The 23,299-nt window shown below is 30.4% G+C and overlaps 4 protein-coding genes across 9 annotated transcripts in view; 1 reads left to right on the forward strand and 3 right to left on the reverse strand.

Moving 5' to 3' along the window:
• Oatp74D (Organic anion transporting polypeptide 74D) overlaps positions 1 to 11,049 on the forward strand; it is a 122,109-nt gene extending 111,060 nt beyond the window's left edge. For all 4 annotated transcript variants that reach the window (XM_087411931.1, XM_087411933.1, XM_087411934.1 and 1 more), the window contains one exon: positions 340 to 11,049. In XM_087411931.1, coding sequence (XP_087268057.1) covers positions 340 to 509 — 170 coding nt within the window. In that variant the 3' untranslated portion in view covers positions 510 to 11,049. The remainder of the gene's footprint in view (positions 1 to 339) is intronic.
• Positions 11,050 to 11,471: 422 nt separating this feature from the next.
• Positions 11,472 to 14,023, reverse strand: LOC105153842 (uncharacterized). Its single transcript, XM_011068949.2, has 3 exons — positions 13,889 to 14,023; positions 12,791 to 13,225; positions 11,472 to 11,968 (listed from the first exon to the last, which is right to left on the reverse strand). Exons 1-3 carry the CDS (start codon positions 13,946 to 13,948, stop codon positions 11,756 to 11,758), a joined length of 708 nt encoding a protein of 235 aa, XP_011067251.1. The 5' UTR covers positions 13,949 to 14,023; the 3' UTR covers positions 11,472 to 11,755.
• A 2,648-nt stretch (positions 14,024 to 16,671) lies between these two features.
• On the reverse strand, positions 16,672 to 19,293 carry LOC105153843 (calaxin). Of its 2 annotated transcripts, XM_087411935.1 has the most exons (5): positions 19,203 to 19,293; positions 18,071 to 18,400; positions 17,672 to 17,786; positions 17,230 to 17,483; positions 16,672 to 17,140 (listed from the first exon to the last, which is right to left on the reverse strand). In XM_087411935.1, the coding sequence occupies exons 2-5, from the start codon at positions 18,391 to 18,393 to the stop codon at positions 16,918 to 16,920; spliced, it is 915 nt and encodes a 304-aa protein (XP_087268061.1). In that variant the 5' UTR covers positions 18,394 to 18,400; positions 19,203 to 19,293; the 3' UTR covers positions 16,672 to 16,917. The 2 variants fall into 2 exon arrangements, with proteins under 2 accessions (XP_087268061.1, XP_011067252.1); XM_011068950.2 differs by lacking the exon at positions 19,203 to 19,293 and having other exon boundaries at positions 18,071 to 18,512.
• LOC147907739 (uncharacterized) lies at positions 19,227 to 23,268 on the reverse strand. 2 transcript variants are annotated; one of them, XM_087411937.1, is made up of 7 exons: positions 22,723 to 23,268; positions 22,536 to 22,578; positions 22,242 to 22,300; positions 21,856 to 22,060; positions 21,580 to 21,676; positions 20,986 to 21,494; positions 19,227 to 19,315 (listed from the first exon to the last, which is right to left on the reverse strand). In XM_087411937.1, exons 1-6 carry the CDS (start codon positions 22,768 to 22,770, stop codon positions 21,413 to 21,415), a joined length of 534 nt encoding a protein of 177 aa, XP_087268063.1. In that variant the 5' UTR covers positions 22,771 to 23,268; the 3' UTR covers positions 19,227 to 19,315; positions 20,986 to 21,412. The 2 variants fall into 2 exon arrangements, with proteins under 2 accessions (XP_087268063.1, XP_087268062.1); XM_087411936.1 differs by having other exon boundaries at positions 22,173 to 22,300.
• Positions 23,269 to 23,299: the final 31 nt, after the last annotated feature.

The raw sequence follows: 23,299 nt of genomic DNA on the forward strand, positions 1-23,299 counted from the left end.
CGTACAACTTAGACATGTGTAAAAAAAAAAAAATCTTACGTTACCGAAAAAAAAAATGAAAAAAGTAGATTAAGAGATTCCAATATAATTAGAGTATTTACGAAAAAATATCATTGAATTTTAATAAATACTCGCATTTATTTTTTGATAATACAGTAATTAATATTTGATTGATTATAACTTGAAATGCTAATAAAATACAATTAATAAAAAACTAAATAAATTAAGATTACGAGGAAAAACGTATTCTTTAAACAACGGCAAAATTTGTAGTGTTATGCGCTAAATTGAGTATAAACCCAGATTATGTAATATATCGATTGAATGTTTCTTTTGCAGGTACGACAGGCGGTATCCTCATGTTGGCCTTCGTGGTAGATATAGTCGTCTGGTACAAGGCCGGGAGCATAAGCTTCGTGGAGGAGCAGGAGGGCGAGACAGGTACTGCGGAGGAAATGGCGACGTTAAAATCGCAGGACGCTCAAGCAGTCGAGAACGACTATTTGTGAAGGTTTCGTATTACTCTTTTGCGGTGAAGGGCCGCAACGGCGACATTATCATCGTCGTCGTTTAAAGATGCAACGCAGTGTCGTAGGATACGTAGGGGCATCGTCCTTCACAAATGGTGTCAGTACAACTCGTCGCGCTTCCCAGAGACGACTTTCCGAGACGGAAAGATCCACTTGCCGGCGATTACACGCATCCGAATGGAACTTTCCTCGAAAGAGTTCCGTTCTGATGGGCAGGAAGTCTAGTCCCTCTTGTCGGCGGCATCCGAGCATAAAGAAGCAGACTTCGCGTGAATAACAGGAAGACCGAAGTCGAAGGACGATTCGGACAATTTTGATTCGGTGACTCGAAGGATCAAAACTCAGTTACGCGATAAACAGAGAGAAAAATTGAGTTTTGAAGCATGCAGAAGTAATAAACACGTGATAAGAAAGAACGAAGACACGGAAGAAAGAGGGACTCGAGGCGAGCATACTTTGTCTGAGCATCGCAACGTAATATAAGTCTCTCGAGTGCGCCTTGGAAAAGTTAGTATGGTTTCTCTCTCAGGGAAGCTTGTCAGTAAGTACACGCAATAAAAGTAATACTTCCGTGCCTATGAAATGACCGTGTTTGCGGCGAGCACGCGGTCCGCCGCACCAACAGATCCGGGGAATCGAATCGAATCAAAGCAACACCAGCGGCCTCGCGGGTGGCAGTGAATGCGGTTCGCATGGACAGACAGTGAGGGATTGCCTCGTGCTTTGCACCGGCGTTGATTAGTATATGACGGCGTTCCTGCCGTGCTCGCGCGCGCACACGCGTTATCTAACTCTCTAACGGTAACGTTCGTTTACCGTGACGCAAAAGGAAACACAGGGCATTTACGTAGATTGCAAATGTAGGTTTTTTTTTTTTTTTTAATAAAGATTTAAATAAAAATTTTAAAGAAAAAGATTACGATCAAAAATTAGTGTATTGATATTTAATTCGCTTTGTATCTAATATTTTAAAATATATAATATTATATACCATGACTTTGAGTTATAATAAGAGAGTAAAAAAATTTTTTAACTAAAATATGATTGCAAAATTTTATCGTTTGAAAAATTGTAACATTTTTAAAGAACATAATTTCTTAAGTATACTTATGTAATAAAAATTTTTTAATATTATACATATATAATATTATACATATATAACTATTTAAGCAAATATAATTTCTAGCGAAAAACGCATTTTTACGAAAAAGTATAGAAAAACTACACAGACTGAGACAAGATTTTAGGAATTCTTAGTTTTTCATAGATATTCTAGGTAGTGAGTAGAGTGGTTGTTTGAAAGCAGATGATTTCTTGATTTTTCAAACAAACTATGCTACTTTATGTCCCATTACGAATATTTATGAAAAACTAAGAATTTCTAAGATTTTGTATGTAGCTCAATCTATGTAGCTTTTTGTAAAAAACTTTCCATCAGGGATGGCTACTAACTGTATGAATTTACTACTCTTTTAAAACAGATTTGATTAGCAGTTGATTAATAACTACGATATCGAGATTTTGCTATGATTTACTATATTGTAATAGACTTTTATTAATTATTAAAATATAAATATAAAAACAAAAATGCATTTATGAACATTACCGCAGATTTATGCAGATTTATTACAGTTTTTATGTTGTCAATCAAATTTATTATTGAATTTTTTATATTGTTATTATTATTATCAAATATAAATTAGTTTAGACCTGTTTGACCAATTTGAGCTCCAGAGCCAAAACGTAAAGCCATCCATGCAAATGAATTCAATGCGACTAAGATTTTGGGAATTATAAAGTGTTATAAGCATTACTCAGATATCAACACTTTACACCTTACAATCTTATCACATTGAATTTTTTTGCATAGATGGCTTTGCGTTTTAGTTCCGGCTCAAATTGAATAGGCCTAAGTTAGGTGAATATAATATTATATTAAAAAATTTAAACTGTAGATACATTACATATATATATATATTAATTTATTAAATTTTTTAAAAATTATTTTTAGAAATAACAAGAAATAGAAATCTCTTACAAATCTTAAAAAACTTGAATATCTAAAATATAATCGATAAATTGAGATGTTTTTCAATAAATCGAATTTTTCTTGAATTTAAGTTAAAGAGTTGCAGATCTTTTGCAGACATTGCAATCTAAAATTCAAACAAATAAGTATATGATTATAAGTATTGATATGCCTTGTATTTCCTTTTAAAATAATATGTTTTCAAGCGCATTGTGCACTGTGCGTTACATTTCTCAGGCATGATTATTTCCGAAAATACGTAAAAAGTAAAACAGACGGAGGAAAACTGCCGATCATTCCATTCGATCAATCGTTGCGATAGGGAGGCTTCTTCTTCATGGTTGCAATGCATAAAAAGCAGGCAAAGGATCTATAATTACATACATGTAAAAAGTGTATACTTCACATACATAGATTTATAATGTACAGCTTAAATCGTCGATTTTGGTCAGTCGGTCCTCGACCGCTCATAAACGAACGTACACGCTTCGGGTATGCGCTCGCGTGCACCTCTGCTTTAATCCTTGCGTGTATTCTCTCTATTGATGTTCTGAAAAAAATCATCGCGATGACTGATGTGTCAGGTTTTCGCACGGACGCCTCGCGAAGGTAGAAATTATCTGCGAAGCATTACAGAGAAACCAAGCGCCAAGCGAACGATATAGATCTAAACTGCAATGCATAAATTTCAAAAAAGAGAGAAAAATCGACAGAAATCCTGTAATTAAATTTGATTTTTTATTAAATGATAAAAATCGTGATTGAAAGAAATAGCGTATGCCACTTTGTTCTTTGTATAGAATGATTACTAATTAATAATTGTTAATTAACAATTGTTAACTAACGATAACTGGAAATATCTCGAAAGAGATACAATCGTTTATTGTCATTATACATTTGCGTATAATTTAGACTTGTTATAAACACGTTTTAGATCTATATTATTCTCCGCGCTTTTCGAATACAAATAATGTGGTTATCTAAGAATTAAAACTATAAAAAGTATAACGTAAGTGTAGCATGTATCGACTGTTAAAATCAGAAATGTAGGATAGTGAGATAATAAGTCATATGATATAATATGCTAAGGATTAACGCAGCAAATGACTACCTCCTAATATACTGTACATCTTGTTATTGTTAAAACAGAGCTCATTATCGATAATTTGGTTGAAGACTTTGCAAGATGATGAATGATTAATTACTGCATCGAAAGATTAATTACAATACTTATCTCGATGCCGACTGTTTTGACAATAATTCACGACGTACGAGCGAAATTCGAGTATGCTCCATAAATTAGTGATATATTTTTATGTAAGAATATCGCATCCCTGAAACATGAAGACGTTCGTTTTGAGCGGCCCAAAACATTCTCGTTCCTTTACACAGTTTATTCTTGATTTGCGCTATTAATAAATTTTTAAATACTGAATACCGAATCTAAATAAAATTTCATAAAGAGAAGAATTTTTTAATTTAAACAATAAACTTTTGGATTTTATTCGAATCCTTTTTTATATCTTTGAATTAGTTTCAAAAAATTTTTAAGACGTTATTCGAATTACATCAATCTTCAATTTTGATAAATTCAAATGAAGAATTGAAGAATAAATTTATTTTATATTGTGTAAAATAATTTTAAAAAATACAATTTTAATTATAAAAATTATGCGTTTCGCGAGTTTTCTCCATGTCCAGATCCATTATCGGAATGCCAACATTTCGTGAATCTTGCAGTCCATTTCATCAGGGTGAGGAGCAGCTTGATACTGAGCTGTTCCTCGGGGTCATTCCTTTTATATTACAATTTTAATTAATTTTAAATATAAATTCAACTTATTTCAAGTTATATTGGATAATTAAATTATTTAATTTTATAATTCTTTAATTATTTCTGGTGGGTAATTTGATAACGCAAATCAAGATGTACACGAACCGCATTTATTTGTTTCGCTTTTAAGAATCGATAGACACACACGTATACATACACAGATACAATTATCATATTTGGAACTCTTCTTGGATCTCGGTTGACCTCTTAGGCACTACCGTCCGTGTGTTACACTTGTGCATAAAGTACTATTATGATAAATATACATAAACGTTATATGTAGAAACTTGTAATAAATATACTATGACTGGCGGAAGTCTCCAGCGGAAAGAAAGAAAAATAGAAGTGGAAGAGGAAAATAAGAGAGGTCGATGAGATCGAAAGCGAAGATACATATGATACATACGATATTTTTAGATAATTTGACGAAAACAAAAGTAAGATAAAAAGAACAAAAGTAAGTTTATTATTATTATTATCATTATCGTTTTATTATGATTATCGCGCTAATGTGCCAGAATGGCACACGCCCAAAATGCGAGTCACACATACAAAAAAAGAAAGAAAAGCAAATGAAGAATTATTAAGAAAATTGTATTTTAATATGATGCACTTTACACACGTGAAACATGCTCATCAATGTCTGATTGTCTATTTGAGTACTTTCTAGGGCATCGCGCATTTTTTTTTAATAACGAAAATAGACGTCTTAATATGTTTTTCGTGTATGTAAGGATTTTCTGCATTTATATATATACGTAGAAGAAAAGATGCATTTAAAATACACATTAGTCAAGCAATGAAATAATTTAAAAGTTATCTAATTTTGACGATTGGGAACATTTTTGGGTAAAGCGAGATTTTTTCTTTTTTGAGCTATTAATAACATAAAATTAATCATTTCAAATCTCTTGAACAATATTTTAAAGAAAGATGATTATTTTAATATTAAACAACTTTTCCAAATGGACAGGGCTATTAAAATATTGAATACTTCTGATGTTTCGATAATATTGTTTGGATTTTAGATGACTGATGCAGCCTCCAGTTTAAACATAGTAAATCATTTATACATGTGGATTGGCAATTCTATTCTCTTATTTACACAATTGGCTTTCTCTCTCGTCGATGCTATTAACCCTTAAATACAGATATAATTTTATAATTATAATACTGATGTAAACTCGCAGATGTTGAAAATTCTTCTGTTGTTCTTTTTGTCTGAACATGTAAGCTTTTACGTTTATATACCTATGATCCTTTTTGAATCCTTCTTGAATATTTTATCTGAATAATTTGTATTTAAGGGTTACTTCGCTTGAGTGTGCGATTTACCGCGAAAACGAACGGGAAATATATTTTTGGAGATTTTTATGTTTTTGAGGCAGTTATGTGTGCATTTCTCCATTGATCCTCCCGAGAATTGGAGTGTTGATTACGCGATCTAACGTGAGAATGATGAAAATCAACATATAGTATAATGCATAATGTTATTTTAGAAAAGATACTTATTGATCTACATGTACTAATCTCCATTTGCTGTAATCTCGATTATTATGGGACAAAACTATAATAGTTTATTTGAAATTGGATTTTAAGGTGTCTCGAATGCATCTCTTTATCATAAAATCTGCCAATTTCTTCTTTAGAGCGGAGATATGTAATTTTATTTGTCAGCCGGATGAGCAGCGAAACTACTTTACTATAACCAGCGAGGCACGATGAGTATAGTTAATTAAAACAAGCGATTTGAATAATTAATATCATTTTGAAATATTTGCAGCTGGAAGAATATGAGTAGAAGTGAAAATTTGAAATTTTTAAAAGCACCAAAATATTCGTCTTTCTCAAACGTAATATTGTATTCTTAAATTCTGTTTACTTTATATTCTTTTAGCTGCACATTGTCAAATGGTATGGATTAATCCCTATTGATTCCACGGATATATAAATTCGATATATACTGTATGGAATAATCATTCGTGATCGTAGAGGGTCGTATATGAATGACCGCATACGTTGCATTACTTTCGTGCGGTGCTGCTGACCGAGAATCGTATTTTTGTATATTCGCGAAAAAATTAATAATCTATATTTTAAACGAACACGGTGCAGCACGGTACGACGATATATACGGGGATTATGTTCAACTGTAATTCGATATATTATGAAAATTCGGATATACAGTGGAAGTATGTTAAATGTAAATATCTACTCTCGAGTTTCGAGTGTATTTGTGAATTATAATACCCGTATAAAAGCTTTTCGATGATCAAAAGAAAAATTCAGACATCACGTTAATTAATAATTCGTGTAATTAAAATGATTACCGTTATATCTATATACGTATATACTTATATCATATAGAAATCGTAACTTCGATCGATCGAACAAATATTTTTCAAATCACGTAGATGGTAGATTTACGCTGGAATCAACGGTGATCAGCCGCGTGTACAAAATATAATATTAATGCGGTTTCTCTTCCCTCTATCGATCAAATCTTTTCAACTTCGTGACGATTTCGTTGCCGTTTGCCGATGGCCTGCTCATTACGACGATTCCCTTTAGTGGAAATATGGAAAACTGAGACGCAAAGCGCGCGCGCGCGTGTGTGTGTGTGAGTAAATATTTTTTTGAAAATTTTATTCCTAAATTTTTCAAAATATTTTAAATAATTAATAAAATAATCAAAGAATCAAAATTTGTGAATTTTTTACGTCCTGAAAGAATTATAATGTGAGGCAAAAACATATGACGTGTCCTCACTAATTCTTCAGAGGTTTCTCACATTGATATAAAAAAAAAAATTGTTCACAAATTTTAATTCTTTGGTTAGTAAATATTTTGTTTAAAAGTTATGGTTCTGAAATTTTATAATACAAACTTGTTTTGATGAAAATAAGATAACTCCACGTCTAAAAATATATTTTCTATCTATTTTTTTATTTCATCTTTATATTTGACAGAATTTATATCTTCCCTTTGTAGTTTTTAAATTATTTTTTAATCACATTACTATTAATTCATTTAATTTTTATTTATAACGTTATAAGGAAACAAATTTTTATCACAATGCAAAAGATACGCATAATTCACGTGTTTGTTCCTCGGTGTTCCATGATGTAGAACGTATGATACACTTGTAAATATAGACAAGTACAATAATTGCCAAAATAATTCGAGGCTTAAGATCGAATCTTGATCTTCGGTCTTTCCGCCGATGCTGATCCAATCAATTGATCGGTGGCAAATAATTCGCAATCACTTCCTACTTACTTGGCCTTCGTCTGCACTCGATAGTGCAAACGAATTTCCGTTATAACTAGATTTGATTAGCGATTAAATAGTTAAATAGATATTTTCTGCGAATTATTTGCCAACCGCCGCCGTATAATTAGGCGACGTTAAATTGCGACGACTTACAAAAACTGAAACATAAAGACTGTTTCGAAAAACTGAAAACTGCCAACAGACTTAAAAATACATCACATAATCTTGAAGGAATACTCCGAAACCTGCCTACTGACACTGCTCGACAAAATTTGACATTTTTCAGTGATATATAGAACCAGAAATACATTTACCTTTTTCGACATGATATTTGAAGATTTATTTCGATTATCATCGAGAAAAGACATATCTTTTTGTTGCCGTTTCTTACGTCCGAAATGCATTTAAGAATGACCATACAATTTTCGTCGCGATTTTACGAGCTCTCTTCAACGATGACTTCGTATAATATTTTTCGGCGGGACGTTTTATAATTTAAAAAGAATCGATCATTGGCGAATACGCGGAATATATCGTAATAATATATTTTAGTGAGTGAATGAATGAGAGAACGAACGATTGAATGAAAGCGTGTATCTGAGAAAGAGAGAGAGAAGAATTTATTGATAATATATTTGTAAATCCGTAATTTTCGATCACATAGTGTCGGTGATCTATCACGGTTTTACCTAATTAATCAATGTAGAATCCTCGTGGAGAAATTATAATTGCTAGTCTTTAATTATGCGATATGCACTTGTAAATTCTCGCGCTATCGTTAACGCGAATTTACACGTGCATTTCGCAAAAAGTGAATGCAAGAAATGAGTATATGAATCGATAAAAAGGTACTCAAAAGGCGAGGTGTATAATAAGTGTGAAAATATAAATTGCCATTTTTTATGTAGACAATATATTGTAATTATAATTATGTATTCATAATTACTATTATTTTATTGATAATTATTATATTGATATTATTATCGCTATTGTAAACTCTTGATTAGATTTGAAGCTCTTATTGTAATAATAGTAATTATAATTAATTATTAATTATGGCTAACTTTTAGAACTCTATTATACGTAATAGCAAATTATGATTGTAATAATTGCGGCTTTGATTTTTATACATAATATTTTATATATACATATTATAAGGAAGGAAAGATGATACACATACACACGATTACTCTTCAAGAGACGTAAGTGTATTTTGGTATAGAGCATGTATGCTATATTGTGTATAAGTGTGGCAAGAATAATTTTACGTATCCGGTCTGTATGAAACCGGAAGAACGAATTTTATCTTTGCGACTCTCGTTGAGTTGGCGATCCGTTTGTTTTCTTTATGTTTTATTTCTCGGCAATATAGAAAGAAAGGTCGTATTTAAGATGGATTGTATTTTCATGGAAATTACTTTCCAGGAGAAAATTTATATACTGGAAATCGAAAAATTTAAACAGCAATTGTTTGTGATAGCTTGCATAAGCTACCTTTGGTGAACGGACAATTATTTTTTAAGTTAATGGACATTTTTTAACAGGCCAGTAGCAAAAGCTTTCGAATTGTAATTGTAATCTCGTGGTAATCGTCTTCTTCGATATGAAATTTTTGCAATTTATGATTCTCGAGCTGACGTGCAAATTGTATGAATATCGTTTATTTGAATGCAACTCGACCCATCTTCGGGGCGCCGTATTACGTCCTCAATTAAGGCTGTAAATAGGAAGTACCAGATATTCGTTGAGCCACGCGCGAACTCAAAGTTCCCAGTAACTTCCGACATTTAAGTGCCTAAAGACCCAGATATACGTCTATTCTCTTCGTTGTCTAGTTTCTACAGTTGGATAAGGTACTGCTTATCAAAATGACAACGACAAAAACTAATGCTTGTCTGTCGGGTAATAAATTTTTTTCGCGTCCGTCGCGGAATATTTATTTAAAATATTATAATGGACATTTCATAAAAATATAAAGATAAATTGCACTTTTCTTGATATTCCAATTGAGTAAGATGTACAAACGAGAGTAAATAATTCCTTTTATATTGCATTCTTTGCAATATCTACGGTACCTGTGAAAATATTGCAATAGTGTAAAACTTTTAAAGAGCAATTTTATTAGCTTTTCACAAACTTTGTTTCGTATATTTATTAAATTATATTTTTAAGTTATTATAAATTTTAATGAGTTGCTAAATGAACAATGATGTATATAGCATAGAACAATGTACAAACTATTAACCCTCTGATGCTTTCTGAAAATAATTTTAAAACATGCATCATTTTCTTGGTCTCATTTAAAAAATCCATTTATTATAATTAAAAATGTAAAAATTTATCAATTTACTGAGATTATTCTTCATTCTATGTTTGTTTGATTGCGCACTACAAATAATCAAAAAAGTCCCAGTTGCTTGATAGTCCGTCAGAGGGTTAAACAAAGAAGCTTATGCTCTTCTATAGAAATAACAAACGATATAAAGCGCCGAAAATTGCAAGACCAAGAGAAGATGCAATAAGTAATGAAACGAACATAATAAAAACAAATCTATACGTATATCTCTACAAAAATGGAGCTTAGGGTATATACAGTAGAAATCATTCGGCAGCGCTTTATCCAACTTCGCTAGTTTTTACATCGCAAAGGACGAGAGACTGTCGCTCGACATCCTCAACAGATCTCAGCACTCCGGCGAAACGAACAAGGATCATTTATTTTTTAATCAAACTCACAGAAGGGCCAGCTCGTTTCCGTGGAGTGCGCCTAACGAATAAATAATTATATATTATAAATGAATAAATGAATAAATATAAATGCATATATATACATATATATATATTCAGATGTGCATGCGTGTACATACACATATGTAAATCTAACAATAAGTGCGGGAACCTTGAGGTGCGTGGGACAACGAAAACAGAAAAATCCTCGAAAGTGGAAGCGCCGGAACGTCGCCAGTCGATGTTTTTGTTTTTGAGGATGCAAGAGTCAATTTTTCGATTGCGTAAACAAAACCCCTGCATCACTGTAACATACCTCTATAGCACGTCTCATAGTTTAATTAGCCCTCGGGTTATCGGTCGTTTAAATTTTCTCAGGCACGAGGAAGCGGTACCTTCAAATATATTTATTTTTCTGACTAGAAAATCGAGGGATTGAAACAGTGATAAGAGGGGTAGAAAAAGAGGGGAAGATGATACATTTTGCAAGCGGTGTTTGATAATCCGAGGGTTAAGACTGATTCTACAAACGCGTTATAAAAAATGCTAGACCGAGCATATTTTATAATTATACTGTCATTATTATTGTTTGTAATTATACGATTACTATTGAATTTGTTTTTAATAAAACGGCAAGTGCCATGATTACATATATAGTAGGCTGCAGTATGATCATTCTTAGCTAATCCCTATCTTGGTAAGTAAATGCTAAGTTTAATATTAAATAAACAAATCATAAATGAATTGTTTACAGAAATTATAAAAGAATCTTCTTTTATTAAATAAATATTGATTTTATTATTACCAAGAAATTTTATTATTATCAAGAAATTGGTTATCAAAGAATTGTTTGTACAATAAAAGAAGAGAGAAGAATTGAATAACGTTAATCAAAAAAATTGACGAACAATTGACTTATAATAATAATAAACAAATGCGAGAATTAAAAATGTCAGATAATAATTTTTTATTTTTGAATGAATAAACTAAAACATAATATACATTTAATAAAATACAAAACGAGATCGTATTGATAAAATGAATTAGTTCAATTTCGATTCAAAGATATAACAGAAACTTTGCAGATGAATGAACTTTTTATTTCTCGTAATATAATAAAATAATTGTACAATACAATGTAATTTTAGTGTATTTTAGTTTGAAATATTACAAACACAGTTTGATTCTATTATTTTATTATTGTAATAAATAGTTTTAGAGAAATTACAATCAGGTGCAGCAATATTTATAATTTTGATTTTTTTAGGCGGGAGGCCGAAGTTTATCTGCATTTAAATTTCTTCGCTGAAATCGAATATATCGTCTCTATTTGTGTTTACGTTGCTATTAAAATTGACGTTACTATGACTTCGTATTTTGATTGCGCATTTTGCGTAAACGTAAATCATCATCACTGCCAAAAGAACGTCTATGAAGCCGTTTGACATCAAGATTAGTGTTATAATTTTCATTAATATTCACATTTTCATTATTATTCAGTGATCTCATCGTGTCATCCTGAGTTTTCTTTTGTTGCTTCATCTTTTTCGACGTTAAACGATATTGGGCGTAGTTCTGAAAATTCAATGCTCTTTAAATTTTTTGTCTGCGATTAAAAAGCCTAAGTTTCTTAATCAACAACGAATAAATCTGTATAAAAATTAAATTAATTAAATTTCATATTCTATTTATCAAGAAATTACTGATAGAATAATTTTGTTGATATATATATACAAATTAAAATAATCATTTTTTAAATTATGTATTAGAAGAAAAAATATATAGAAACCATATTTTATTTTTCTATTAAAACTAAAATTATATTAATTTTATTATTTGCTTTTTTGTATTCTTTATGTATTCCACTAATATTGGACTCATTGCTGTCGTAAGATATTTAATGTTTTGCGATCAGATTGTGTATCTTCTCGGTTGCAAAATACAAAATATATTTCGTTCGATTTGCCTGATAAAAATATTTGCCTGATAAACATATTTTCAAGACGTTGCAAAGAGTCTAAAATAGTCTCCAAGTAATAGGATTTTCTTGCATCAGCATATTGCGACAACAAGATCAAGAACTTACAAAAATAAAAAGGTAAAAGTAAATTATACGTTATATAAAGTTAATAGTTTTTTAAAACACGTAAAATATGCGTATGGTAATCAAAACAATCATTTATTTAAAAACAAGAGAAATGTACAGAAGAACATTAGAAGAACATTTTTTTTTGAAAATTCATCGATGTTAACAATTAATTCGAGATAGATTCGATGTATTAATATATGTAACTATACAAACATTATTTAATCGAATAATTTTTTTTTTTTTTTAAATGTAATGTCGAATTAATGGAGAGCATTGAGAATGTCCTTTCTGTGAATTTTGATTCTTACATTTACGTAATTCTGCTCATCATCATCTGACATTGTCGAATCAGAACGTTGCATCATCCTTCTGTTGTGACTATCCTTCGGATCAATCTGTTTCGATAGAATCGTCTTTAGGGAGACCATCATATCTGCCACAATGTCCTTTGCCATGATCTCTTCGTCTAATTTATTTATGCTTGGGAATTCTCTGGTGATTGCCCTTCGGGTGATCTTATCCAGTTGAGTTGCCACTTGAAAGACGGGCGGGGATGTTCCGCTTCTCCTATTATGTGACACTAGAGGCATTATAGCATTTTTGAGATCCTTCTCAATGCTCTTTGAACTGGTGACATAATTAGTGTTTAAATGAGAATCTATTATCTTCCACAATTCTTGAGTCAATTCCTGAGCTTTCACGTTCACATTCTTGTTCTTGATTATTGATTCTATTATCTGTTCCTGTAAATTGTATTTTTAGTTTTGAATGTAAATAGGTATCGTCAATAAATTGTCATTGTATGAACAAAACGAAATAATGAACAAACTCGAGCTTTTATTATGATAATATTTTCATGTCATATAATAATATAATGACATAATCATGTCGAATAACGTTAACTGTATTATTACAAAGTAATTCTAATTATGTGTGTGAAATTAACGTGAACATATTATTGTAATCACTGATACATAATGTCTACTATGAAATTAATTTGTCTGTAAAAATTATTATAATAATTATTGTAATATTCTTAGATAATTGCGATAAAAAATTAATTCCTTTATCTATTTCTTTATTTTTCTCTTACATCTTCTGAAATTTGCTCCAAAGTATCTATCTGGAAAGATTTATGAATTGTGACATTATTAAATCAATTACAATTCGTATAAATGTTACATTATTTACAAAATATTTAATAATTTTTTGTATTTTAAAATTAGCAATATGCTGATATTCTGTTACCAGTATATTGTTAAAGATTAATAATAATAATAAGTACAAAAGATTGTTTTTATGTATAGAAGTACTTTGTAATAGAGACATTAAAACTTTTTTATTGGGTTTCTTAATGTCATATTATCATTATTATAATTAATTATTTTTTTTACTCGTTTTCTTACTTGAGCACAACTAAGCACCATTAGGGTAGCCCACAATATTGATAAACACGCAATTGTCATAACGTAACTGATACAGATAAAATAATTTAAAATACTGGCTTAGCATGTCTCAAAACAACGAATGCGTATGCTATAAACCGACTTTTATATTCAATAACACGATGTGCCGATGCAATTTTCGCGCAATGTAATGGTGCGATATCAAGACCTAGAAATTAAAGATAATTCGCGTTGGAGATTTAATCCACGCGATAATTCGTGATAAATCCGGACCGTCCGCTTATAGGCAGTTTGTGGACGCACGCAATGCTGATCAATAAGACACAATGTTCGTAAGTGCAGCTTTCGCAAAATATATCTTTGAATCACAACGAAATTATCTTTTTGCGCATTTCATATTGCCGTGATCATATGTGTAATTTGTATACAAATTAATATGACGTCATTAATTCATTTTTTTTAATTCATCTCTCTCTACCTATATATTCCAGTTTAATACATTATCACTGTTTTCTTTGTAAATTAACATTAATATTAAAAACGCAGAAAAATGCAAAAATGATAGCTACACTTTTTGTGTCGTACTCGCGCAGTTGGCTCTTCTCGATTATTTTTATTTGTCTATAAGTTATGGCACACTAAAAAATTAAGCAGTAAGCTAATCAATATTTTTAATTTGCTTGTTTATATTATTGCTTTACGATTTCTACTGTAATTTTTAATTCGTTTATTACTTACGTCACCTACGTTTTTCTATGTGCTACGACTCTATTTCTTTTTATGCATAATAAATGTTTATGCAATAGATACTTCTTTTTTTTATTAGTCTTTACATAATTTTTGACTTGTAAGATTTTAATAGGTCTAATGTATAAATATGATAATGGATATAAATATATCCTTAAAAGCGACAATATATTTTTTAATATACAGCATTTTTTACCCAATGAGAAATGACAATGAAATCGAATCGTTCGACGTCGATTTAATGATTTCGACATCAATTCGATTATCAATTCCATTATCATTTCTTACTGAGTACGGACTATCATAAGTATAGAATATGCATATAAATCAGGTTTTAAGATCGTGCTTAAGAATCATACGTGATAAGTGTTTCATTACGGTAGCACATTATAAAACTAATCAAAAGATAAGTATGTTCTGATTAGTATTCGTCAATTGATTTTCGGATGGAAGTTATAAAGATTATAAAGATATAAAGATTATAAAATTAATTTTACAAGAAATACTCTTAACACTCAGCATATCTGATGGATCGATTTCTCACAACTAAGTACTTCAAAAATAATATGAATAATTTATACATTCAATTTCAATTTTCAAATTTTTATAATTATTTTAATTGTCCTTATTGTGATGTATAATAAAAGCGTAATTACAAAATAATAATTATTATAAAATAATCAGTTTAATTATTATAGCTCATTTATATGTCCATTTTGTATATAATTGTAGACTCACAACACTCATTGTGTGATTTAAATCTTGCTTGTAAATTATTTGCTTAGATCTAGATAATATATTCGATATGCAAATTTTTGTTTCGTTATTTGTTGTAATGATCAGTCACGTAAGTTTGATTATTGTCCAATCTCTTCTCTATAATCAGTTGAAGCGCGTTAATCAATTGATCGCTGATTTCTTGTAATTTTGCTTCAAATAGCTGCACATGCAAATCTTCATCTTTCAAATTATTGATAAGAGAAGGACTATTTGAATCTAACAGATTATCGTCGATATAAGTAATTTGATTTTCAGACAATTGATTTAGCACAAATTAATCGTCAAATAATCGTTGACTTATTTCGAGGGCCAGTTCCTGCATTTTTTGTGAGTTCGAAAAAAACTTATTTACAATATAATTTTTTTTTTAATTGTTAAAATAAAATGCTTTTTCGATTATACTTAATTTAACTTTAAATAAAATTTAAAAAAATTTTAAATATTTTATTTAAATTTATTTTACCAAAATGATCAACGCGTTAATAACAAACAAAACTGAACTTCTCGGCACATTTTATCATTTACTCCGTCAAGCTAAATACAATCGCTTTAAATATGATTGTAAAATTAATATTGAATATTTCGATTGTCCAATTTTAACGACTGTTGTGTCATCGCATCACGATTTTCATCTATACTCTATATCGGATGCAGTGTCGAGATTTGTTGTTTCCGATTTAATTTTTTGTATAGCCATCTTTTTCTTTTATTCGCATGTCTCATTACGGACAATCATTAAAACAACGTCAATTGATTATTTTTATAGTAACTAAATACAAAACATGACATAATCATATGAACGATTCTCAAACTTTAAGAGAAAATAGATTATATTATTAATTAAATTATGACTGTAAGAATCTTGATAACAAGTATTATTTAAAAGTATCTTTGCAAAGATCAAATTTAATGTTTGCAATGTTTTCTAGTATTAGCATTACAATCTAATTTACATGATAAAATTAAGTAATAAATAATCAAGTAAATAATAAAACTAAGGCAAGTTGATGCAAAATCTATATTATTTAATTAAAATTAAACGTATCAAAATATTTACGTATCACGTACTACTAATTTTGTGCAATAGAACGGAAAGAATTAAAAGAAGTTGTTGATATCAATTTTAATTAAGAAATTAATATCTCAATAATGTTACTTCCGATAACGTATCGCGATCGATCAATCTGCTCTTCATCGATCATTAACTACGTGAACAAGCCCTCGAGAGTGGAGAGGATATAATAATTACTACAACGTCCGTTATAACAATAGATGTATTTTCTGCTCAATTACACGTACAAGAGTTCAATCGGGCTGACCTATTTCTACGTATTGCATATATTGATAAATGATAAAATACATAACAGAGTAAGAAGTTTGAGAGAGATACATGGGTATAATCCTCATATCATGAATAACTAATATCAATTGTTAAAAATATCTCTTATTGAAAGAACGTTTATTATGCAAAATATCTTCTATAATTAATTTTACGTATATTTTCAGAGTTGAAGAGTCACTAAGAAATCTGCGCAGCTTTCATCAGTAGGCAGACACTGTCCGAACGCTTCTAATAATAACGGTTCCTCTATAACTGCTGTCTCATAATCTCGAAATGATATTTTTCCATCGTGATCGACGTCAAGTTTCTTCAAGGCCAGCTCCGACAGATCTTTCACTCCTTCGTCTGGATCTTCTTCACCGGGCTGCTTTATCAGGCAATTTCTATGAAATATTTGATAATTAAAAAATACTTGATAATAATTATGAATAAAACAGATACGATTAAGTTAAAATTTTAATCATTTTTTTACTTGAGCAGCTGAAAGATTTCGTCTTTTGTGATGTATCCGTCGTTGTTTAGATCGTACACGTGAAAGCAGAAAACGATTTTGTCACGCAGACTACCTCGCAAGAACACGTCTAGTCCCATAATCCACGGTTCAAGTCTGATAGCACCTTCAATCTCTCGATCCCAACAGCAAAACAAGCGTTCTACCAGAATGTCCTCGGTGATTACGTGAAACGTATTGTGAAGGAGTTCTCGAAAAATAGTTCTATCGATTCTCTGAGCACACACAATGTAAGAAATTTGAAGAAATTTTTTAATGTAATTTATTAGGTGCGCAACTAAGTTCGCGCTGTTATTTTGATGAAAATACCATCAAAATAACAGCGAGAACTTAGTTGCGCACCTAATATATATATTTCTTATTTTGTCTAAATTCAACTTTCAATTGCGCGTGGTGTAATTACCTCGACAGCTGGCCTCGATTGTGGCCTTCTGCCGATAGATATCGACCCAACTTGTTGTTGGCTGGAATTGGTAGTCAATTTCTTATAAAGTTTGCAGAGACTATCCAGTTCCACCCTGACAAAAGAAAAAAAATCTTCGATTAAACGGTAATCAAAATAGTTATACGCGTGATTATGTTTTATTTTATACATTTATGCTACTGAACTAGTATAATTCACAAAGTGTATAATTTTTATTCTATTGGAGAATATTATTTGTGTAAATCGCGTAAATCCATAACTTTTGTCTGTCAGTTCAAGTCCACTTAATTCCATTTGTTTCTCTTTGTCGAGAAAGTAACAAAATAAAAACTGGAAAATTAATTCAAGAGTCATTGCAATGCATCTCTGCAAACTCGCCTGGAGAATCTCGTCTTTTTTTTAAGGGATTCGATCACTTTTACGATGTACGCGGAATTCCTGACGCCTCCGCCCTCCGGCATCTTTCGGCGACGTCTCCTTCTTGATGACTCGTCTTTGCCGGAAGCAGCAGAGATCTGCCGCTTTGAGTTTGTCGACGCTCTGCGACCGCTCGTCAAGAAAATGGAAACGCTTTTCATGAGCGTCGCGCCGGCACGAATGCTTATACCTGTTCGACCCTCGGCGTCGATGTCGGCGCCGGCGCCGACGCCCGGCTTTGCCCTCCCAGTTGGCGTGGCGTTTCGTTGTTCAGACATCTCCATTCAATGACTAAAAGTGCCGAATTAATTGGAATTTTAGATTAGGTTGTTAACATTACAGGTAATTCTAAATTATTCGAGCAATTTTAACTTTCTATTTGTACAGCAGAATTAAGAATCTATTGTGATCTATTCTTTAATAATTAATACTTTTTTCCTGTTTATTATTGCATATACATAATATTAATAATTATAATTTTATTGAAAGGTAAGATAGAAGATAAAGACAAATGTGAAGAACAGCATCAGTAATGTGTGATACTTACAAGTCTAATCTTTTTTAGAGAGTATAATTAAGAAGAAAATACACAAGTATAATAATCAAATGTAATACATAAATAATAAAAAAAAATCATAAATCGTATATGGAAATACAAAACTTCGTATAACAAAGATATCTTTGTATACTTCAATGTACGTATTAAAAAAATACAATATTTGATAATGTAAAAAAAAAAGAAAAGTAAGATAAACATAATGTTACATTGAGTTAAAAATGAGAAATAATGAAGTGAGAAGCAAGTAATTTAAAAGTAGAAGCCAATGAAGAAAAACAAATATATACTTTAAATGGAGCTTTCACGATTGTAATAAAAATGCAAATCTTAATACTTAATAGGAATAGGAAAAATTGTATGAAAATAGAAACTATTACGAACCGATATAGACATTCGAGTTGATTAATCGATAAGAAATAATTCACAGGGCGGGGGTGCAGTGGTCCCTTTTTTACAGCTAATAATTGCAAATAACCAATCGTAGCTTGTCAAAAAATTGCTTTTCTTTCATGCAACTAAGTTATTATTATTTACGATCATATTTGCGTAATTTCCATGTAACGGTGTTGGTTCGTTGTCTTCGCCATTTTCGTGGCACGAATATTCCAATGAATTTAAATCGTACATTTATGTGCGCGTAACTTGGTCTGCGTGTACAGAGAAAAAGAACGTAATTTACTTAGAAAGAAAAATATCTGAGATTTATGAATAGTGCATTTAATATTGTATTATCTATCACTGATACGTTGAAATACAAATAATGTACGTTGTTACATCGAAACATCAAAAAGTTTATGCCTCGCAGTCGTTTTGCGAGATAAAATGTAAAAACTTTTCTCATTAGAGAATAAATACAATTCGCGCTGTATTTGTGTCTGAAGCAAACCAATTCGTGTATTATTTAGGATTGTATGATGTGAACACGCAGTGCCAGGTAGAACATAGAAAATAGAGAAAACTTTAAAGCACACCTTTATTCGTTTCATAATTATTTTACTGAAACTTTAATTTTATATCTCAGTTTGATTAAGAAGTAATATGATTGCAAGAGTTTGTACATTTTTAAACATAAAATTATATATATATATTTTGATCAGAAAAGAATTTCATCTCTAACTATTTAATAGCACATTTTTAATCAACTTATAAATTATCTAATAATCACTTTTAAACGTGAGATCTATTTATGCAAACGGTAATAAAGCGCTTGAAATATGAGATGCAGTTCTCCAAGAGAACTATTATTTGGAATAATGCATGTCTTATCTTCGAGTAATCATCTTTAACAATGTGCCTTGAGAATCGCTCCCGTAAACGCGAGAGGTCAATTCATAACATAGGAAATTGCAATTTGGAGAAGGCACGATATTAATCTCTGCATGATGAAATCCCTCCTATTTTATTGCGTTACATGATTTCTTTATTATATAAATCTTTCTTTTTCTATCATTCTTACATGTCTTCCATATGTCTTATTATATAAAAATATTTCATCGAAAGCAATTACGATAAAAATTCTATATTTGATTCTTGCCTATTTTGTTTTTTCTGTAAATTGATTTAATATTATAATTACATATATGAATTCAGCAGAATTTTGCCAATGAAGAATTTCACAAGGATACGAACTGATAGAATGAGAACTATGATAGCACCTTAAATTAGATCGCGTTGCGATACTCGACACGTATGTTCCTGACTTACGGATTCTCAATTTAACTTCTCTAATATCTAACTCACGATAAACGTAGCATGCATGTGAATTTCGTTTCAATTTACAATAATCTACTATACCTATGATACTATACCTATTGATCAAAATAATCTACCTGAAATTATTAACATTAATTAATTATTAACATTAACTAATTAATTTTCAGATTTTAAAGAATTATAATAATTTAATTTATTTGAGAAAATATTTCGTCATCAAGACATTTTTTCGAAATTTTGAATTGTCAATATTAATTACAAATAAATATTGATGAATATTTTCAATTAAATTAATTCAACCTGAAAGAAAAAAAAAATTCTAATTTCTAAATAGAAGCACAGTGATAGTGATAAATAATGCCGTTAAGAATCGCACCTTTTATTATTCGACAAAATATTATCACTAAAAAATTATGTCAACGAAGTGCATTGTGCAATTGAAGGCACTGAGGTCTTGCGAGTAGAGATCATCTTCTTCATACGAGGATGACTCGAAATGTTAAAATGTAATAGAATATTGTTTAAATAAAATTCACTGCCTTTTGTTTGTGTCATATGCGTTTAATATGATTGGCAAGTTCGATTAAATCGAAAAAAAACTTACCAATTAATGACAAAGAACTGCTTCGTCGCGACGAGGATTCCGTCGTCAGCGGTGACTACGTATTATCGACCAAACGTATCAAATGATGTGGCTGAAAAACATTTTAACATGATATCTAGCAACAGATCAGATGAATATATCTCAGTTATATAAATATTCAATACGTAGCAAAACGAATACTGCAATAAAATTAGAAATTAAACGATTTTGATAATATATATTTGTTCGATATTTTATTATAATGATATTTATTTGTTTTTTCATGTTTATTCATTAGTTTATTAATTACAATCTATAGTCAATATAATGTTATACATTTATAAATTACAAAATACAATTTAATTATAAAATACGTTTATTAAAATACCATATGGCTAGATTTTTTGTAACATTCGAGCATACAGAAAAAATTTATTTTACATAATCGCTATTTATTTGACTGATCAACGGGAGAAATATCAACATCGGAATTTACTTCTAAAATAGTTGTTGACGTTGGATGATGTTTTCTGAAATGTCGAAATCCTTAATTATTCGTCTGCATTTCTTATTATTAGTCTGCATTTCTTATAATTGTTTTTGTGCCTCTCTTACTTGCATAACTTGTCTAAACATTTTCGAATATGCACCACTTGACGTTGAATATCAATCAGCATATTAGTCATCCATTCTTCTGATGTTGCGGCTCGTTCTGTAATTAATTTTAAAATATTAACTTTCTTTTTAATTTTTTACAGCATTTTACAATATTTATATATGTCTTAATTTCTATATAATTTTACATTTTATTTAAATATATCCAGATTTATTAATGCTAATAATATTCTTTGACATCAGGGCATATTTTTGACAAGATTCTCGATTACTTACTGATTCGAACATGTTCGTCGGTAATCTCCTCATCCTGATAGACAGTATCAATCTCCTTTACAGTATTGATTAAATCTTTTATATTATTAGCGTTATTTAATGCTTGCAAGATAGAGTCTGTATTGTTAGGTTTGTCGTGCATAACTCTCGATTGCTCTTGGACAAGTTGTTCGATAATCGAGCTTAGCTGTTTTAAAAATTGTATCTAAAATGAACAATATTCAATATAAAGGTAATGTTTATATTAATAAATTGCGTATTAATCGATAATATATAATTAATTCGTTCGTTTAAGTTACAGTAGCGTATTATCGGACCTCACGTTTATTGCTGTCTTTGTTTTCACTTATTTTTATGGCAAAATTAATAAGCTTCCCAAAGTTTACCTCGTACGCTACAGTTAGTTCTTTTAGTTGCTCCGGCGTGTTTACGGAAATTGTCTCGTCTGTCAAATTAAAATATTACGCGATGTAATATTCTATATATCGATTCAATAATAGTATTGTAATTTGATGTATTCAGATAGACATTAATTTCTATGCAGACTGCACTTTCTTTTCTCTAATTAGTGAATAAATTATGACAAGCAGAAATTGCTCGTGTAATAATTATATATTACACGTTACTGTTATGTACTGTTGTGTAACTCTAATATGAAACATGAAACATACAAGTCCTACCTGCTTCTCTCACGTTTGAAAACGTGAGCGAGCGGCACTGCGCCTGAAAATGAAATTCAGAATAAAATTATAATATATTTGATAAAATTCTAAAATATTTAAGTATGCAAGTGAGATTTAATTTTCAGATAACAAAGAATCGGAGAGATATATATACTTTCGAAAAACCTTAATCTTAGAAACTCACTTCAATCGCGAAGGCAGCAAATATAATTACAAAGAACTTCATCTTCATTTTTCGATTGTTCGCGTAACTTTGCTAAGTGAACTCTAATGAGATCGTCTAATAAACGAGACCGTTTTATAGGCATCGTGTGCGAACACGAAGGCACATGCACATGTGAAGTTTTCCAAAACATTTAATGAAAACATCCGGCGAGGAATAAACGAACGTATCGTTGTCTATCGAAAACGCGTAAAGTCACGCGAGTGCATAGATTCGCGTGATTATTCTGCATGATGAGATGTAATTGTATTTAATATTACCGGGAGCAACATATCTTTATTGTTTAAATATCGATATATTACGTCTAGAATATTAATATTTTCCGAGTAGAACATAATGGATTATGAATAAGGGAATTGTCAATGACGTCTGACGTCGTTGTTCCCGAATTTGCACAGAATGACAATCATTTTTCAATGGCTGTCACGTTTTCTGAATATAAAACTAAGTGTGATTTGCATTCATGGACAACTGATTGGATTGAAGTATGTAAATCAATGGTCTGGATCTGATTTGCTAATCAATATAAAACAAATAT

This window comes from Acromyrmex echinatior, chromosome 12 (genome assembly GCF_024713525.1).
Source record: "Acromyrmex echinatior isolate Ae372 chromosome 12, ASM2471352v2, whole genome shotgun sequence".
Taxonomy (NCBI): Eukaryota; Metazoa; Arthropoda; class Insecta; order Hymenoptera; family Formicidae; genus Acromyrmex; species Acromyrmex echinatior.

What these genes read in the sequence shown, in the direction of transcription:
- LOC147907739 (XM_087411936.1), bottom strand. Translation starts at nt 22,770, where the DNA reads ATGAAGATGAAGTTCTTTGTAATTATATTTGCTGCCTTCGCGATTGAA. An exon ending in TTGCTGCCTTCGCGATTGAA is followed by an intron (nt 22,579 to 22,722) that starts GTGAGTTTCTAA and finishes TTTCATTTTCAG; the next exon opens with GCGCAGTGCCGCTCGCTCAC. An exon ending in TGTTTAGACAAGTTATGCAA is followed by an intron (nt 21,495 to 21,579) that starts GTAAGAGAGGCA and finishes TCGACATTTCAG; the next exon opens with AAAACATCATCCAACGTCAA.
- LOC105153842 (XM_011068949.2), bottom strand. Translation starts at nt 13,948, where the DNA reads ATGACAATTGCGTGTTTATCAATATTGTGGGCTACCCTAATGGTGCTT. An exon ending in TGGTGCTTAGTTGTGCTCAA is followed by an intron (nt 13,226 to 13,888) that starts GTAAGAAAACGA and finishes TACAATTTACAG; the next exon opens with GAACAGATAATAGAATCAAT. An exon ending in ATGAGCAGAATTACGTAAAT is followed by an intron (nt 11,969 to 12,790) that starts GTAAGAATCAAA and finishes TTGAATTTTCAG; the next exon opens with AACTACGCCCAATATCGTTT.
- LOC105153843 (XM_087411935.1), bottom strand. Translation starts at nt 18,393, where the DNA reads ATGGAGATGTCTGAACAACGAAACGCCACGCCAACTGGGAGGGCAAAG. An exon ending in AAAAAGACGAGATTCTCCAG is followed by an intron (nt 17,787 to 18,070) that starts GCGAGTTTGCAG and finishes TTCTTTTGTCAG; the next exon opens with GGTGGAACTGGATAGTCTCT. An exon ending in GAAATCTTTCAGCTGCTCAA is followed by an intron (nt 17,141 to 17,229) that starts GTAAAAAAATGA and finishes AATATTTCATAG; the next exon opens with AAATTGCCTGATAAAGCAGC.